This window comes from Triplophysa rosa, linkage group LG15 (assembly GCF_024868665.1).
Source record: "Triplophysa rosa linkage group LG15, Trosa_1v2, whole genome shotgun sequence".
Lineage (NCBI taxonomy): Eukaryota > Metazoa > Chordata > Actinopteri > Cypriniformes > Nemacheilidae > Triplophysa > Triplophysa rosa.
The window spans coordinates 5,922,851-5,940,689 of record NC_079904.1 but is presented as its reverse complement, the minus strand read 5'-3'; the positions used below and the strand labels follow the sequence as shown (position 1 = coordinate 5,940,689).

Below are 17,839 nucleotides of genomic sequence, written 5' to 3'. Positions count from 1 at the left end.
ATAGGGATGCACGATAAATTATCGGCCATATCGGTATCGGCTGCACACTGCTCACAGTTAAAATACAGTACAGGATTATCGTTCTGTCGTGATCATTCACTTACTGCTATTAGCAAAACATTGTTGATGTACAGTATGTAGAAACAGTATTTATGAATGTGTAAATTATAGGAACAAAAGCACATTGTTTGAATTTGCTTTTTGTCTTGAGACCTGTTAGATATGTGGCTATTAAGACATTTTTTGGGGGGTTGCTCTGGAAGAACATCTAGAAATTGTTTATTAAATAAAAAATATACCAGAAAAGTTTGAAGGTTAAAGAATCGTTAACAGTGTAAAGTAGGCTTGGTACATGATTTTCAGGGGAAAAAAAGAGAACTAATGGTTACCTGTTTTACAGTCAATGTTTTTAAATAAAAGCAGTTGTCCACTTTTTGCCTTTTGTTTCAGTCTTAGGGAATTTTATATTCATATATTCATAGGTTATCGGCTTTCAATGTTAAAGAATGATCAGTTATCGTTATTGGCCAAAAATCTGTGCATCCCTAATTATAAAAGAGGAAAGAATGAACAGAATGAATGGATGCAGACTCTGTATTACTTACATTTTATAAAGAATCTGAGTGGTGCTGCAAAGCCTGAAGATAGGGTGTTGTTGGTTAGTCTGTTGCTATGCGGGATGTGGTTGCTAAGGTGTTTCAGATGCTTGCTATGTGGTGACTTGCTGGCCTGAAAGAGCCCGCAAGTCTCTGTAGTATTTTGATCTCTGGTCTCACCTTCAATGTCAATTTTTAATTTTATCGGTTTATATTAATAGTGCTTGTCTCAGCACAACTATGCCCTAATAATACATGAATTCTAGTTCATTTGCTCTTTTCATTAAAACCATGAAAATTATGTTATCATCTCTTATATTTTCCCTGGAGGAGAAGAGGAGTAGGAGAGTGTTCTGGCAAATCTCTGTGTGTAGGCCAGCTGTCTGTGGATGAGTGTGTCACACGCCAAACGAATAAAGCACTTATATCACTCCGATTGAAGCCCTTAGGTTATCGTATCAGGTATCACCTCCTGCATCTCTGCCAGGGTAACGCTGCTGTCATGGCAACTGGCTTTGTTTAAGCTGGGAGTGGTGTCAGAACAGTCCTCATAACAGTGTTATTGGTTGTCGGGGAGACAGACTAAGAGACATAAGGGCTATCCATCAGAGCTCACCATTGAGTTTTAAATGAGGATTGTGGGTGGGAACATGTGATCTCTGATGACATCCTAGAACCTGTTGACCTCATCTCATGAAAAAGTAATGGAGTACGGGATATTGTACAGCTTAAAGGTGCTGTGTGTAATTTTTTGGAGGATCTATTCACGGAAACGCAATATAATATACATAACTATGTCTTCAGAGGTGTATAAAGACCTTACATAATGGAGCGTTATGTTTTTATTACCTTAGAATAATTTATTTCTATCTACGTACACCGCAGGTCCCCTTGCATGGAATTCGCCATGTTGTTTCTACAGTAGCCCTAAACAGACAAGCTGCTCTTCAGAGCGCGTTTCATTAATACGTTTTCTCCTTCGGCAAAGTAGCGACGACATCTTAGTCCTGTGTGAGCCACCGTAGTGCTTCAAAAGAGAGGGGGTAGGGGTCGAGTGAGCCGGAGGTTGCAATTCGCAACCTCACCATTAGATGCCGCTAAATTTCATAAACTGGAACTTTAAGGGGAGTGTTCATCCCAGAGTGAAAATAGTTTTAGTATGTACTCATTCCAAACCTGTATGACTTTCTTTCTAAGACAGAGCACAAAAGAAGATATTTTGGTCCCCATTGACTTCCATTGTATGGACATAAAACCACAGAGACATTTATCAAAATATCTTTTATGCACCACAGAAGAAAGTCTTTAGCTTTCCTCTTCAATCTGTTTTCCCTTAAGGTCAACTACAGTTCAACAGTTTGAACAAATCTAGATGAGCAGGGTGCATTTAAAGGTAACCCTTTTGCTGTCTTGAGCATTGAGGTTTGCTTCCACCACAGTAACCCAAGGACAAATTAAGCATAACAGGACAGGACAGCTCGCTTGAAATACATTGACTAAGCATTCCCGTCTGTGTTTGTCCACTAGCATAGAATGTGTTTCTGGACTGACTCTCCGTAACGTCCAGCAGCTCCTGTCCCCTCCCTTCACACTGACCTCCTTTTAAACTCGCGCTCCAAAGTTCAGAATGCGACTGAACGGATTCATGCCGTCCTGCAAAAGTTTCTCCACTACGCTGCTATTATGTACTGTATGTAAATAGGGTGCATGCATAGTGCTCAAGCTCTGATCTAAATTTAGCCTTCGCTTCAAGAAATCTTCACTTAGAATCCAACCCAAAACAAACAGACTCGTCCTCTCTTCTTTCCAGCCGTCGGACTGAGCGGTTGTTCTCATGCGGTCCTTCAGATGCTTTGATCTCAAGAGGAAAAGGAAGGTTAAGTAGTTTGGCTGCAGAATAATCATTGATACGTTATGTTAGGTCTTTGAGTCGAACTGCCAACGGGAGTGACCGAATTGCGACTCGTGCTTCTTGAGAGCACTCGGTGCACTTATTGCACTTGGCTTCCATCCAAAAGTACCACTTTACTCGCATTAGTCTTGGAGATGCCTGCGCTGCGTAGCTTTCATCCACCCAGTCCAGGAGAGGAAGAAGGACAATAGCGAGATGATGTGTGTGTTTCACATGGCTACAAACAAGTACACGTAATCCAGGCTCAGATTCATGGTCTCTGCCAATGAGTATTATGGTGTCGATACTGATCGAATCACAATATTGTTAAGAAAACCACTCATCTTTTAATACCACATGAGCACACAATACAGTACATCATCGCATTATCCCTGCATAACTGTTGACAATTTATATTATGCATTTGTATTGTATATTAATTGTATTAAGTTGAATTAAAACTACTCAACTGTTATAGATTCTTTGAGGAGATCTACCGGAAGTTTTGTTTGGGCAACATAACGTTTGTTTATGTTGTTGCCGCTAAATCCGTCTATAAAATATTGTAAAATTTCGCTTGTAGCGATTTATGAAATGTTGATATTGTGACAGTCCATTGGGATTTCAAAGTGATGTCTTTAATGTGTTCACAGAGAAAGCAGCTCTAATGTCTCCAGAAGATGAGGTGCAGAAGAGTGACATATCGTCAAGCAGTCAGGGTATGGTGGAGAAGGAGGCCCTCAGGCCCCTCCTTTTGGAGGTGTGTTTATCTTGAGAAAAACACTGTATTGATGTGGTTAGGGCTGTCACAATTATTAAATAATCATCTCATCGGGATTGTTTGACCTCATCGCGATGGGTTCAGATCATCGCAGTTATTGCACATCTCTATAGAAGACACTAGGGGGAGCTGTAGTTTATCTGCATATTGCATATTTTAGTGTATATATGTGACCCTGGATCACAAAACCAGTCTTAAGTAGCACGGGAACATTTTTAGAAAAAGACAAAAATACATTGCATGGGTCAAAATTATCGATTTTTCTTTTATGCCAAAAATCATTAGGATATTAAGTAAAGATCATGTTCCATGAAGATATTTTGTAAATTTTCTACCCTAAATATATACAAACTTTATTTTTATGAGTGGATGGCCTGTTACAGTGCCTCTGATTAGCAACTTCAAAGGCAATTTTCTCAATATTTAGATTTTTTTTGCATCCTCAGATTCCAGTTTTAAACCATTGTATCTCGGCCAGATATTGTCCGATCCTGACAACCCATACATCATTAGAAAGCTTAATTATTCAGATTTCAGATTATGTAAAAATCTCAATTTCAAAAAATTGACTCATAAAACTGGTTTTGTTGTCCAGGGTCACATATTGTTACTAAAGCATGGTAATACTTGTAAAATGTACCACCACAACACAATCACTTAAAAAAACTAAAACATATACAAATTACCTGCAGTACAATGTAATATTATTTAAGCAAATCTCAGTGTGAAAACCAGTCTACCAAAATTTCATTAACACACAAGTAAAGTTTTATTGTAGTCTTGCAAGTGAGAAAAAACAGACTAGAAGCTTTTCTATCACTGATAGCATTTTAATGGTGGCTTCAATTCACACCTGATCAATTTACTTAATTTACAAGTATTTGGCGGTTGTATTATTGCCAGGTAAAAGCCTAAACCTTGAATATATGATGACCCAATTTTTTCCGATGTATTTTCAAGAAAAAAACATAGTCTTGTATTCAGAACAATATGGTCGTTTCAATCGCTAAATCAAAAATGTATGAGAATTAAATGTCAAAGCTCAAAAACAGACAATTAATCGTCATAATCGTCAAACACCTGAAACAGACAATTAATCGTCAAAATTTCAATGATTTATTAGACAATTAATCGTCAGTCAAATTTCATAATCGTGACAGCCCTAGATGTGGTATGACTTCATAGTGTTTCTTTAGAACAGACAATTAATCGTCAAAATTTCAATGATTTATTAGACAATTAATCGTCAGTCAAATTTCATAATCGTGACAGCCCTAGATGTGGTATGACTTCATAGTGTTTCTTTAGAACTGTATTTCTGTTCTGTTCATATCTGAGGCTGGCCCACTTCCAGAAAACAGGAACTGCGGCCCTCAGGCGCTTTTGCTCAAATCACCCCCTTTTTGCTGTATGCTTCATGTATTATCTTCTTGTCTTGTCTTCCACGCCGCTGTTTCCTGTCCGTTCCTCAAGGCCCTGGATGGTTTCTTTTTCGTGGTGAACCGTGAGGGTCGCGTCGTGTTTGTGTCTGAGAACGTCACCAGTTATCTGGGCTACACCCAGGAAGAGCTGATGACCTCCAGCGTCTATAGCATCCTTCATGTGGGAGATCACAACGAGTTTGTTCGTAACCTGCTGCCCAAGAGCCTTGGTGAGTCCTTCCGTGAGGAAGGTCACTGGGAAAGCAGACAGATAAAAGCTGTTCCAAATTTCCTAAGTGACTGGTTTGAAATGCTCTGTGTTTGTTGCACACCCGGTGGTCTTACCTTGTGTACGTACGTGTGTGTTTTTAGTAAACGGTGTGCCGTGGCCTCAGGAACAAGGCCGGAGGAACAGCCACACGTTTAACTGCAGGTTGCTGAAAAGGCCTCCGGATGAGGTGGACGCGGAGAACCAGGAGGCCCGACAGCAATACGAGCTCATGCAGTGCTTCACGGTTTCACAGCCCAAAATAGTACAGGAGGAGGGCGAGGGTGAGACCACACACACTCACTTTATAACCACATAAATATTTAACTTTTTTTAAATGTTAAATGAACAAAATTTAAATGCTGATTGGACGCAAGAGTTATTAAGGCGTGTTATTCATAGGTACACTCTAAACCACATTATGGTGTTTGTTGTCCACAGACCTACAGAGCTGCTTGATCTGTATAGCATGTCGAATGCCCCGTCCACCTCAGATCCCTGTTAGTCCAGAGACCTTCATCACCAAGCAGGACCCTACAGGTAGTTTACACATGTTCCAGTCTCAACTGGTAAGACCTGTTGCTCTGGACAGATGTTATAGTGGGCCAAGCAGTTTTATGCCCATGAGACACCTTGTGTTTGTTCCAATCTAGCTTTTTTCGCCCTTTATGATTTCCTTAAACTTTAAGCTAATTAAATGTTTCCCACAATAGGGTTTTCTGTTAATGCTTGTTTAGTTGTAAATCTGAACTTTGTTCTGTTTTTTCTTGACTAACTACACATACTAAATCAGAAACTAAAATGTCATCAAGCTGAATAAATAAGCTTTCCATTGCACATATTACTAATGAAGGGAAATAAATAAATAAATAAATAAATGAATGCTCTCTATTGGCTTGGTAATGACATTGTGAAGAGGAGATGAACCCGAAAGCGGAAATTCGGAAAAAAAAAGCTTTACATAGATAATAATAATAACAATAATATGTTTATTTTTTATAGCGCCTTTCAAGAACCCAAGGTCACTTTACAAAGTAATACAAGCAATTGGCAGACATAATACACCAAACAATCAGAGGGAACAATCATGCAAACAAGTGTTGACAACAAGAAACTACAGTTAATTAACAATAAAAGGTCTCGCAATCATATGGTGAAAGTTGATGAAAGGGGAAGCATAGAGTTAGAAGAGTTATTTAGAGAACAGAGTAAATAGATAAGTTTTAAGTTGAGACTTAAAGGTCTGGAGAGAGGAGGCGGCACGAACATTATGGGGCAGCTTATTCCATAGCTTAGGGCCTATAATACAGAAGGCTCTGCCACCCACCGTAGAGAGTTTATACTTGGGCACAACAAGCAAGTTATCATTGCTAGATCTGAGAGTCCGTGCAGGAACATATGGTGACACTAACTCAACTAGATATTGAGATACCAAATTTGAGTGGGTAATTCCCAAAGAGCAGGCAGCAACGAGTGAAATTTGTAGGCGTGTTTCTGTCCATTTTTGTTCGCGATTTTGCTGCATCCACTCACAAAAATAAAGTTTTGATATATTTACATTAGGAAATTTACAAAATATCTTCATGGAGCACAATCTTTATTAAAATCCTAATGATTTTTGACATAAAAGAAAATTAGATAATTTTGACCTATACCAAAGTATTGTTGGCTATTGCTACAAATATACCTGTGCTGCTTATGACTGGTTTTGTGGTCCAGGGTCACAAATGTATTAAAATAAAATATGTCCATAAAGTGGATTACACACTATTACAAAAACTATTCCAACATTGCTGAAACTGATGACAGAATTTACAGGTTTCACTAAGTTTTTTATGTAGGTTTCACTGAATACTAACTAGTAGAACTGAGAGATTATGCAGCTTTGGTGTCGCACCGATCACGCAGGGTGTCGCCTCTTATCAGCTAAGAACAGAAGAACAGTTGGAGCACAATAACAAACATGCCGAATGAAACTGAAACCTTTTCTATTCTTGTACATGGAAGCGCTTGAACGATTGTTGTCAGATCTGGACTTTGAAAAGCTTCCTCTTCAGCTGTAAGTGCTGTTGATAAAAACCTAATGGTCTTTCCCCGTGGGGGTGTGTGCAGGGAAAATCATCTCTATTGAGACAAGTGCTCTGAGGGCCACAGGGCGACCAGGCTGGGAGGACCTGGTCAGGAAGTGCATCTACGGATTCTTCCAGCCTCAGGGCAATGAGCCCTCCCATGCCAAGAAGCTGCTTCATGAGGGTGAGCACCTTGCCTTTTTAGTTGCTATCATTGCTTAGATTTAGTTTATTTTAATTATAAATGTGAAGAGAATTCATATGAACTTTTTTTGTCTCAACAGTGATGACTCACGGCATGGCCGTCAGCCCTCTGTACCATTTCACACTCAGTGATGGGACGCCCCTCAGTGCGCAGACGCGCTGCAAATTCTGCTGCCCCTCAAACCCAGATGTACAGCCCTTCATCATGGGCATTCACACTATAGACAGGTATCACACCACAAATTTGCAGTCCAGTCAATAGACTGGAATCATCTTAGACTATGAATTTGAACTTTGAAACCTCTTAATTTTTTTATGAGCCAAGCATACATTCCTTACTGTTAACACAACTAGATTTGTTAAAAATATATATCCATCAACCTCAAATCAGCAGACAGCTTTGATTCTCAGAGATTTGGTTTCTGACAGTTTATGTTTTTTTAGGGAACACAACACTGCTAGCTCTCAGGAAAACACTACCCCCAGCCTTCCGTCTCCTGCTGCTCCTCCCTCCCGTTCACCTGCCCTACAGCCCTCCAGTGACCTCAGCCTCCATCTCAACAACATCAACGGCACCTGTGCCACTCCTGGACCCCCCACGCCCACTCCGCCGGGTTACCTGACGCCCAGCCGTGTCAAGCCCTCTCAGCAGGTCAGCAGCCCGTCTCCACTAGGCAGCCCTCTTACTGCCACCCCTACCTCATTCATGTCACCTCGACCTCCACGGGGAAGTCCGGGCCTGGCCAGCAGTCCCCGTGTGTCCGGCCACCCTTTTTCACCCACAGCACCCGGCATCCACTCGCCTGCTGGCAGTCTGACCAGGCAGCAGTCCGGCGGCGACGGATCCGGTTTCTCTCTGCCCTCTCCTCTCCACCCTAGACAGACTTCAACCCCCAGTAGCTCTCCGGCACGTCAGCCCCCTGCCAAACCCCCAGAAGCCGACGAGCCTAAGAGTTCTGCGGTGGGCAACCCCAAACTTAACCAGCTCTTGGACGCCAACCCAAGCACGGCCGAACACGACTCCCAGCCCCGTCCTGCGGCTCAGTGCCCGGCCTCCCACAGCAGCCTGACTGAGCGACACAAGATCCTTCATCGCCTGCTCCAGGACAGCAGCCCCACAGACGTGGCCAAGGAGCCCGAGATCAAGAAGGAACCACCCACAAGTCCAAACTCGGCCTTGGTGGCGAGGGTTGGAGCCGGGAAAGAGCCGCAGGACCACCAGCTGCTTCGTTTCTTGTTGGATACAGATGAAAAGGACCTGGAGGACTTGCCACCTCCATCTGCGCTCAGCCTTCAGACGGTCAAGGTGAAGTTGGAGAAGAAAGGGAGCAGAGATAACGTGCCCTGTGCAGCTGGCGCAACCAACGCAGCGACTCCTGCAACAACATGCTCGCCGAAATCCAGCGACAGGCAAAGCCCGGTATTTACATCCGCCCTTATTTATTAATTGTTTGCACTGTATTTTTTGGACTTAATATTAGCCAATTATTTGGGGGGGCTATTCTTAGGATCCCCTTTTCACACCCAGCACATGTGTTCACTCTATTCCTTTGTTCTTAAATTGTTAAACCCCTGTGCTGATTTGAGACAATCATGCTTGAACTTTGTCTTGCTCATGCTCTGGTGTGCCTTTTGATCTCTGTGACCTTTGCTCTCATTTCCACTCCACCACTTTGTGTGTTTACACGAGTAGCAGTTTCCCAGTACCGATTTGGATACTTTGAACCAGCTGTTGCCCTCTCTGAGAAGCTCGGCAGGAGGTAAATCCACAGAGGAGCCAGCGCTTATCCAGCCCAACGAAGATGACCTTTCCATCGGGCTGAGCGTGGAGAGAGAGTCGGCGGGGACATCGAACCAAGGTGAGGTCCATCTTACTGCGAGAACACATTTCTTAAATACCAACGAACAGTAAAATCAATAACTTCAAATTCTCAATAGCAACTTTTCCAGATGGCTCCAATCTCACAAGTCAGTCATCTTTTGAGTTCTGTGACCCCTCCACGCCGAACCAGGCACAGAGTCAGGTCCAGGTTACGGATCTTGGGCAGACAGACCCATTTCAGCCATCCAAGGAGAGCAGTAGTCCCTTTTCCAATCCAACCAGCCTCAACTCTTTCAGTACCAACACAGGTGAATCCATGTCAGCCTTTGATAACAATAAACAAGAGAGCTAACAGGAGTTAACATGCGTCACTTTGTTTGTAGATTTAGGTTTGGCCAAGCTGGAGCTTCCTGATTCTCAGCAGTTCCGGCCCTTGTCCCTGGTTGACCCTATGGCCTTTGATAGCAGCATGGGCAACCAGATGCAAGCCCCTCTGTCATCTCCTCAAGAGTGAGTGTTTTTCTGAATGTTGTCTGTCAATTGTCATTGTTAAAGGTCATTTTAATGCAAATCATTTTTGTCTACTCTGAGCAGACAGTGTGTTCCATGTCCGCTGGATGAAATGCTGTGTCCTCCCACCACCCCTGAGGGTCGTAATGATGAGAAGGCACTGCTGGAGCAGCTGGTCTCTTTCTTGAGCCGCACTGATGAGAGCGAGTTGGCTGAGTTGGATCGAGCGCTGGGCATCGACAAGCTTGTTCAAGTAAGTGTTACATGCACAATCAGACAAACAGATCAAATGCAATTCCAGCCTTGGAAGTTGAGCATAACACATGCAACACAAGTAGGGGTGTCATAGCGAACCAACTAGAAACCCAAAGGCTGACTGCTTCACTGCCTCATCTACAGAGCGGATGCCTCGAACCAGTCACCCAGGCCTTTACTCTGCCTCAGCTCGCAAACCCTGTACCCGTGGATCCCAAGCTCCCCAGCTACCCCTCCCAGTTCTCCTCACCCTCGCAGTTTCCTGCAGACATGGGCACGGCACAGGGAGTCATGAGCTTCGGGGCCCCAAGAATGCCGTTCCCAGGCAACGCGGGCATGACGGCACGACCCGGCATGAACCGAACTCCCGGTGTGCCCAACCAGCTGCGACTGCCTCCCAACCAGCTGAGGCTACAGCTCCAGCAACGTTTGCAAGGTCCACAGCAGGTAGATAGCATACAATTCACTGCATAATAATAAATGTGATCTCACAACCTCTAAATCCTCCTCTGGGATTTTGTCGCTTTGTGTAACCGATCGGGTAAACGCTTTTAATTTGCCCTTTGAAATAACATGCTGCGGAACTAACTTAGTCTTTTGTCAGCTGCAGCTGCCGAGCAGATGAGTGATTAGTTGCACTTGTTTAGTGGTGATCTATTGCCCGTATCTCTTTTCTCTATCAGCTCCAAAACAGACTCACCGCCATGGGCCAGTTCCCACAGGGGGGGAACGTTGCCATGGGGATGCGTCAGGGCATGCAGCAGCAGCAGCAGCAGGAGCCTCAGATGCCCTCTCAGGTTAGTGTCTCATTCACAGAGACTGATCATAAATGCATTTTATTAGGGTGCGTTTGACTGATTTGATTGATTTTTTTGTATAATAGATAATAATTAAATAAAAATAAGTAAATTAATTAATTAAATAAAGAAAGAAATGAAATAAAACTACCAACAACATCATCAGTTTATTAAAAAAACATATATTATAAAAGAAAACTACTGTTGATTACACACACAAAAAACATTTATGTAGAAAACAAATGTCTAATACTTTAGATACAATTTTATAATTTTTATCAATTATTACTCATCTCTCCGTCAGCCTCCGCTTAACGCTCAGATGATGGCCCAGCGGCAGCGAGAACTGTACAGTTTCCAGCACCGCCAGCGGCAGCTTTTGCAGCAGAAAGTCATGCTGATGAGGCAGGGCATGAACGCTGGACTTCTGGGAGCGCAGCGGGTTCCCAAAGGTCCCCTGCAGCAGCAGACTCAACCTCTACCGCAGCAGCAGTTCGGCTATCCTCCAGGCTACAATGCCGTGCCTGGAAACACCCCTACCTCCCCGAGCCACTTTAGCCCCTTAGGGGGACCTCTGGACCCCAAGCTGTCCACCAGAGGAGGCATGGGAAACCAAGGCATTATGGGAGGCATTCAAGGGCAGTTCGGAAGCCCTCTGAACACTTCTGTTCAGCAGGGGCTTTTCCAGCAGTTCGGGGGTCCTGGTATGTCTCGCATGATTATCTGGCCACTAACAAAATCATAACTTCACTTGCTCGATCTTAACTCATGATCTTTTCTCTCGCAGGCATGATCCAGCAAGGAGATCCATCCTTTGCTCCTGAGCTCAGTCCAACCAGCCCCCTACTTTCACCCCAGAACTCCACCTCCCTGAGTCCTTTGCTCCAGCCAGCGCAGCCTCCACCTGGTTATCAGTCACCCGACATGAAGAACTGGCAACAAGGGGCAATGGGCAACAACAGGTAGTTGATATTTAAAATGGTTTGAGGTGATATTAAGTGTAACGAATCACAAATGAGTTTTGGGGAAATTCTGTTATGTCACCAAATATGATTCTTGCAATTGTTTGTGTGTGCATTCATTTTCATTTAAACCAGTTTGTTTCAATCTCCTGTTGTGAATGTATCAAACATCGTTTGATCTGTCTGTTTTGTGTGTCAGTATGTATAGCCAGGCGGGTCAGCCTGCCTCTCAAAGCTTTGGGCAGCAAGGCGTGTATAACAACATGAGTATCACCGTTTCAATGGCTGGAGGATCAGGAGCGGTGAGCTCTCTACCTCCTATTGGACCATCTGTAGGCATGGGCAACACCAACCTTGGCAACGTCACTGCAATGTGTAATGATCAGGTAAGATGGTCTCTGTATTATTTATTGAGATTAAGTAAGGCTTATGTACTCCAAGAAAAGCATTTTAAACCCTGCATTCTTTCTTTTGTTGAACCCAAGATGAGTTTTTGGTGCTATTTTCAGACTCGTCTACTTTATTGTATTGAAGAAAAATAAGTGTTCGCATTCTGCTAGCTTCTCCTTTTGTGTTCCACAGAAGAACAACATGAGGGTTGTGAACCTAACTTAATGCTTGACATTCCCCTTTTCTCAGGTACAGCAGGTTCAGGTGTTTGCCGACGTCCAGTGCACGGTAAACCTGGTGGGCAGCGACTCCTACCTGAACCAGACGGGGCCCATGGGGTCCCAGAAAGGCCCGAGCGGGACCCCCACGGCCCAGTCTCAGCAGAAGAGCCTCCTCCAGCAGCTCCTGACTGAGTGACCCACCCAACACCTGCCAGAGGACCGTTTCCACATGTAGAGATTTTTATTCTTCACCTTTGGTTTCTATACAGTATATCTGCAGGGTTGGCATCCAGGCCCAGGCTCATGAGGATTCACACCCGTTCGACGGAGCGCTCATTCCCGGGCACCTTTTGTAAAGTCTGCTTCCTGAAAGGAGAAAATATCACGTTCCAAGTATTTGCCAAGTCTGTACAAGGACCTGCTGCTTCAGCCGGCTAAACGTCCTGTCAGTCAGGCCAACGTTGCAGTGCTTCTTGGAGAGCGGCGCAACAGCTGAGCTCGGATTGGGAAACTGGGGCGGGCTGTTGCCATGGTGTTGCTATGTTCACGGTATTGCTCAGTTCCAGCTGGATCTGTGACTGGTAGGCTCTTCTCAGCAGTGCCTGATGATGGGAAAAATTTCCCACCTCTTTGTTTTTTTTTTTATTGTCTGTTGTTGTTTTCAGAACAAGCATCGCCAGGATGGGAGACTGCTCTGTAGTACACATTTGTATGCCGCGGGCTTTCCGGGCAAGACTGTTTTGAAACGGCAGACACATTTTTTAATGTCCTACACATTTCCCCCCAGCAGCTGTGAATACGAGCCACTTAGGGGTCAACTCAGCCTATCAGTGTTGTTTTGCGGCTATGTGGTGTTCAGGTTGGTATTATTGTACAGCAGAAACGGACAAAGTTGAGACAAACCCACACTTTGTTATTTCCTTTAAAACAAAACCTCATCAAATTACAGGCAATTCACGTTTTGAAAGCATTGGGTTTCAAAACCAGTTCTCCTTTTTTTAATAGCTTTGAGAATCAGTTTTGTTTTTCCTTTTTTATTTTAAGATTTAATCTTTCAAATCAAAAAGCCGTGTGCACAGAACACGGCACAATATTATCCGGGGGTATTGCGTGCTCTTAAGCTTATATATCATGATTTTTACGATTGATGTTAGTTATCGAAAATGCTTTGAACAGCCCAAGTAAATGTTACAAACGTTATTTTGCATTGTACACAGGCGCAAAAATGTATATTGTACATTGATTTTCAATTCAGTCGAGTGTTTCAAGGTTGCTCCTGAAAACCACAGATGCTCGGTCCCGATTCTGCGGTGTGCAACTTTCGCACCATCGGCTGCATTCTCCAGCTCTTTGACTGCTCATGAGACTACTGTTGCCCAGTCAGACACTGTTCATCAGTATTTTTCTTCGCTCATTTGAGTAGTAGTTGACCCCTCTGTAAGAAAAAATAAGATTTTTTAAAACACAAACCTCATAACATGCAATAACATGAAGAGGTGAAATAAAGCTAGTTTTCCTTAACGTAAAATATATTAACGATAATTGGAAAACCTCTTTTTTGTTTTTAATTTATGCTAATTTATTGACAATTGTCAAGCCCGTTCTAAAAAAACATTGAAGAAAATTGCATCTCACGAATCGTGCAACAAAATTGAAATACCAATCGAATTTCTCTAGCCACTGGAAAAGCTCTCTTCACGTATTTTCATTCTGCTTTTGACAGTGTTCTTCTGTACGTTACTCACGTTGTGGAGTTTAAGTGCCGTGTCTTTGTGTGTGTTCTCTGTATACAAAGAATGGCTCTACTTCTCCAATACCACACCAGCCCAGACTGTCCTTACGAAAGAAAAAAACGTTTCATAAAGCAGATTCTCATTCATCCATTTTTTCAGCCGGCAGTGTGTACTGATGAGATCGAGCCACTGTTTGCTATATATAAATGTATAAAGACGTTACAAAAAGCGAGATGAATTGAATAATGCGTAACACATACGAGAACAGTCATTTTCAGTGTTTGGACATTTGTAACATGCCTTTCTGCCCTCCTCTTCACGGAACAGGCATTCCTGTATAGATAAAATGGTTGGCTTTTAGAAATCCTTTTTTTTTACGCAGTGGGTCAGATTAATTTTTTATCCATTTAATGAACCCTACCTGTCATGGAGTTTCTGTGTTTATGCCAAATATACCAAACTAGCGAACCACGCCTATTAATGTTTTCGTTTTGTTTCTCTGTTATAACGGCTCTCACAGTCAGTACACGACATGGAGGTACAATAGAACTACTCAAAACCTGGTTTATCAAAGTATTGTGTATATAACAGATAAATGTGAATATGTATCTGTTCAGAATCAACAAAATGTAGTGCTCCGAGTTTGTGGTAATAAGTACTTGCTTCCATTTTTTGTTTTTCTTTCGTTCAGTTTTTTGAGATGTGTATGGCTGTCCGAAAGCGTGTATGTGTGTGATTAATACTGTATATCTGGTGTTTAAAATGGAAACAGACAAATTTTGATTTGATTTCTTTCTTTTTATTGAATACCTGCAACTTTTCCTTTGGGTGTTGAGATTGCTCTATATGTAAGAATGGTTTAGCGACTGCTGAATGTGACTTTGCTGAGGGAGAAGCAGCATGGACTGGCTTTTGTACGGGTTAATTTAAAAAAGGCCATATTATTTAATTTCTCTGTTGTCAAAGTTTAAACAGCTCTGACAAAGTGGAACCTTGGTTTGGGAACAGCGCCGGTGGGGTTTCGTCAACTGCCTGTTGTAGTTTCGCCATGTGTAAACGCTCTTGAGACAAGAACGAAATGATGACCAAAGCTTCAAGATACTAAAAGATTCATATCATATGCAAGGTTCATGCAATTGGACAAAACAAATGTAGCATTTAGTTTTGCCTGAATAGGCGTCTCATACCCTGTCACGTTTAGAACACTACCATTTGAGTTTTGGTTTCATTTTATATATATTTTTCACACGATTCCCCTAGCTAGTTTGACCGATTCTCTAGAAAAGCCGTTCGGTAGTGAATTATCTTTCCCCCCGTTTCTACCAAATTACCAAACATGCAAATGCCTCCTCGGGAGGAACTCTAGACACTGTTTTCAGGAAGAGAAATCTCTAACAGCTAGCTATGCACCTTAAGGGTAAATAAAAAGCATTTGGCTTTTGTTTTCAAACTGACACAACTCTAAACTGATTGTTACTTTGAGTTTGACCGCAGTGTACAAGCGATGCATGCTTACAATGATCTCTCGTTTTTTTTTACTCAAGGATATACAAAATTTGTAGTTCAAACAAGTGGTTTTGAGCTACTCGGGCTAAAAAATCATACTGATGCAACTATACTTGGATATTTGACTTTCTTTAGCTGGATTCTTTATACCAAATTTGAGGTGCCTCTTGTATATATTTTCTGCATAGAGGAATGCTCCTCATGGTTCGATGAACGTTTTCTTGTTTACAAGGATTTTCTTATACTGACCTTTGTAAGACTTTTGCTGTATTTTACATGACTTTTTTACTCAAATCTACCAGGAACTTGCAAGGAATACAATCTAGTTTTGCACTTTATACACGAATCGCAAGGAAAGATGCCATTACAAAGTACCGTCTTAAAATCGAAGCTAAAACAAAACGAATACCCCCCGAATGTATTTTGCCATTTCGCTTTCTTAGAAAAATGAAAAGAAAAAACGTCTCAGGTTCTTCAGGAAGAACTTGGCTGTATCATCATTGGTTCCCATTAAAGGAGCAGGGTAGCTGAGCTTTTGCTACATGGCTGTTTTTTCTGCTGCAGAACCGTAGATCTAACTATGCCTATCTTCTTCAGGTGCTCCACCTCCCCTTGCCCCGTCCTTCTAGTCAATGTTCGGACCTCCTGGCTCTATCTTTTCAATACATTCCTCATTTAACTCGCACTACCATCAGCGTTTTAATGTATCGAGGGCTTGGGTTTCGGGCCCTGCACACGGTGCCAAGTGCTATCAACCATTTATGCAAACTCGTACAATCTGCATTTCCTCATTGTAGTCGTAGTAGTAAATCCTGCGTAGTGACCACCACACACTCTCCTCGTCATTCAGATTTCATCTCTACATGCTATCCTATATAGTAGCTACTGTTTACCTGAGATTTTCGCATATTGTAAGCGCTGCCTTATTAATGTACCGATATTGGTTGTGTTGGTGAAGGGAAGTCAGTCATGTGTGATGTAAAACGGCACTTGTTCCTTCAAGGCAAGGTTCCACTTGTTACCTGTAAATTAATATAAATAAATATATATAGATATATACATTTTGTCCAGTTTTGTATAATACTTGTGAATCTTTTTCTTAAGAGGTATCTTTGGAGCTGTGTGGGACATTATGAATGAAGATGTATCTGGGAGACTTGTGCATGTTTTATCATGTTTTTCTTTTTTGTTTCATTTTCTCTATATCCAGGTTTATCTGGAGAATCCTACCTTTCTTAGGACGTTGTAGACAATCAGTCACATGCTGGGTCCAGCACCTGTGGGATTGTCCTGCGGGCTGCAAAACTGTGTTTAGCATCTACTGAATCAGTCTTATTTTTTCTTGTCCATTTCATGGAATTATGTGGCTGCTCAAACTGAGATTTGAAGTTTACACACATATATTACACACGTACACTCAGACAGACGAGAACATTCACTTTACACCTCGTGCATATGGCCCCATTTGTTGCTTTTCCAAGGTGAAGATATATACCTTGAAGGAAATTATGCTTTGACTAACAAATCTATAACATCCATGAATGTGAGAATGCAACACATTGCAATAAAGCACCATGTTAAAAAGGACTGCCAGTGCCATCTTTATCTACATTTGCCCACAGTGAAAATAGTGATAGACCTTTATCTTGGATTCACAAATTCAGTCCACATGCTTCAGCAGCACTTAGTAAAAATCGTTCATTTATTAAGTCATAAATGGCAAAATGTGAGACCGTATCAGCAGTAGTTCCATAAAGGGTTCTTGCAGACACAAGATTTAGCCTCCATGCAGATATCAATACATTAATATTTTAATCACTTCTGATGTACTACTTAACTAATTATCATTCTTACACATAAAGAGAACAAATTTGTTTTATGGAGACAAAATGTAAAGAAAAATCAAGCATGGCCTTTCCACATTCTCTTTATACACACTGCTGAAATTGCACTTGATACAAATGTAAATGTCCACTCATACACCATGTAATGTTCATTCTTCTTGCCACGTGACAATATGCAGACAAGTCTCTTTCTGGGCTGTGTCATACACGCAGGACTTAAGTTTTATTATTTGAAAAGTTTGAACTTTTTCAGAAAGGGCTGAACAGTATCTTTAGGATAAGGCTTCAAAGCCAAGCACGTGGGAATATTCTCCGGCTGCTCCATCCATAGTTTATGCGCTATGGATTTTTCGCACAAAGTATTTGAAAGGGTGGTGAGGGACGCCTCGTCTGGTGCCTGTTGAAAAAGAAAATGTAAACGTTAAACATTGATGTAGGAGCACACGTATCTCAGTTTTAGCACTGCATTAAACTAAAAGTCGCATTTGTCGACCGCATACGTCATCGAGGTTTATTATTTCAGGTTTTATTTTATAAAGGCAGCCGTTACATTTCAAGGTAAGAATGAC

General features: G+C 42.1%; 1 protein-coding gene across 5 annotated transcripts in view; it reads left to right on the top strand.

Moving 5' to 3' along the window:
- ncoa1 (nuclear receptor coactivator 1) overlaps positions 1 to 17,485 on the top strand; it is a 44,419-nt gene extending 26,934 nt beyond the window's left edge. For 4 of the 5 annotated variants that reach the window (XM_057352658.1, XM_057352656.1, XM_057352659.1 and 1 more), the window contains 17 exons: positions 3,141 to 3,247; positions 4,742 to 4,919; positions 5,062 to 5,241; positions 5,399 to 5,497; positions 7,070 to 7,210; positions 7,311 to 7,458; positions 7,675 to 8,650; positions 8,924 to 9,089; positions 9,169 to 9,360; positions 9,436 to 9,562; positions 9,647 to 9,815; positions 9,962 to 10,264; positions 10,501 to 10,614; positions 10,919 to 11,318; positions 11,402 to 11,576; positions 11,776 to 11,962; positions 12,216 to 17,485. In XM_057352658.1, the coding sequence (XP_057208641.1) occupies positions 3,141 to 3,247; positions 4,742 to 4,919; positions 5,062 to 5,241; positions 5,399 to 5,497; positions 7,070 to 7,210; positions 7,311 to 7,458; positions 7,675 to 8,650; positions 8,924 to 9,089; positions 9,169 to 9,360; positions 9,436 to 9,562; positions 9,647 to 9,815; positions 9,962 to 10,264; positions 10,501 to 10,614; positions 10,919 to 11,318; positions 11,402 to 11,576; positions 11,776 to 11,962; positions 12,216 to 12,383 (3,830 nt within the window). In that variant the 3' untranslated portion in view covers positions 12,384 to 17,485. The remainder of the gene's footprint in view (positions 1 to 3,140; positions 3,248 to 4,741; positions 4,920 to 5,061; positions 5,242 to 5,398; positions 5,498 to 7,069; positions 7,211 to 7,310; positions 7,459 to 7,674; positions 8,651 to 8,923; positions 9,090 to 9,168; positions 9,361 to 9,435; positions 9,563 to 9,646; positions 9,816 to 9,961; positions 10,265 to 10,500; positions 10,615 to 10,918; positions 11,319 to 11,401; positions 11,577 to 11,775; positions 11,963 to 12,215) is intronic. The other variant, XR_008964403.1, reaches the window with a different exon arrangement.
- Positions 17,486 to 17,839: the final 354 nt, after the last annotated feature.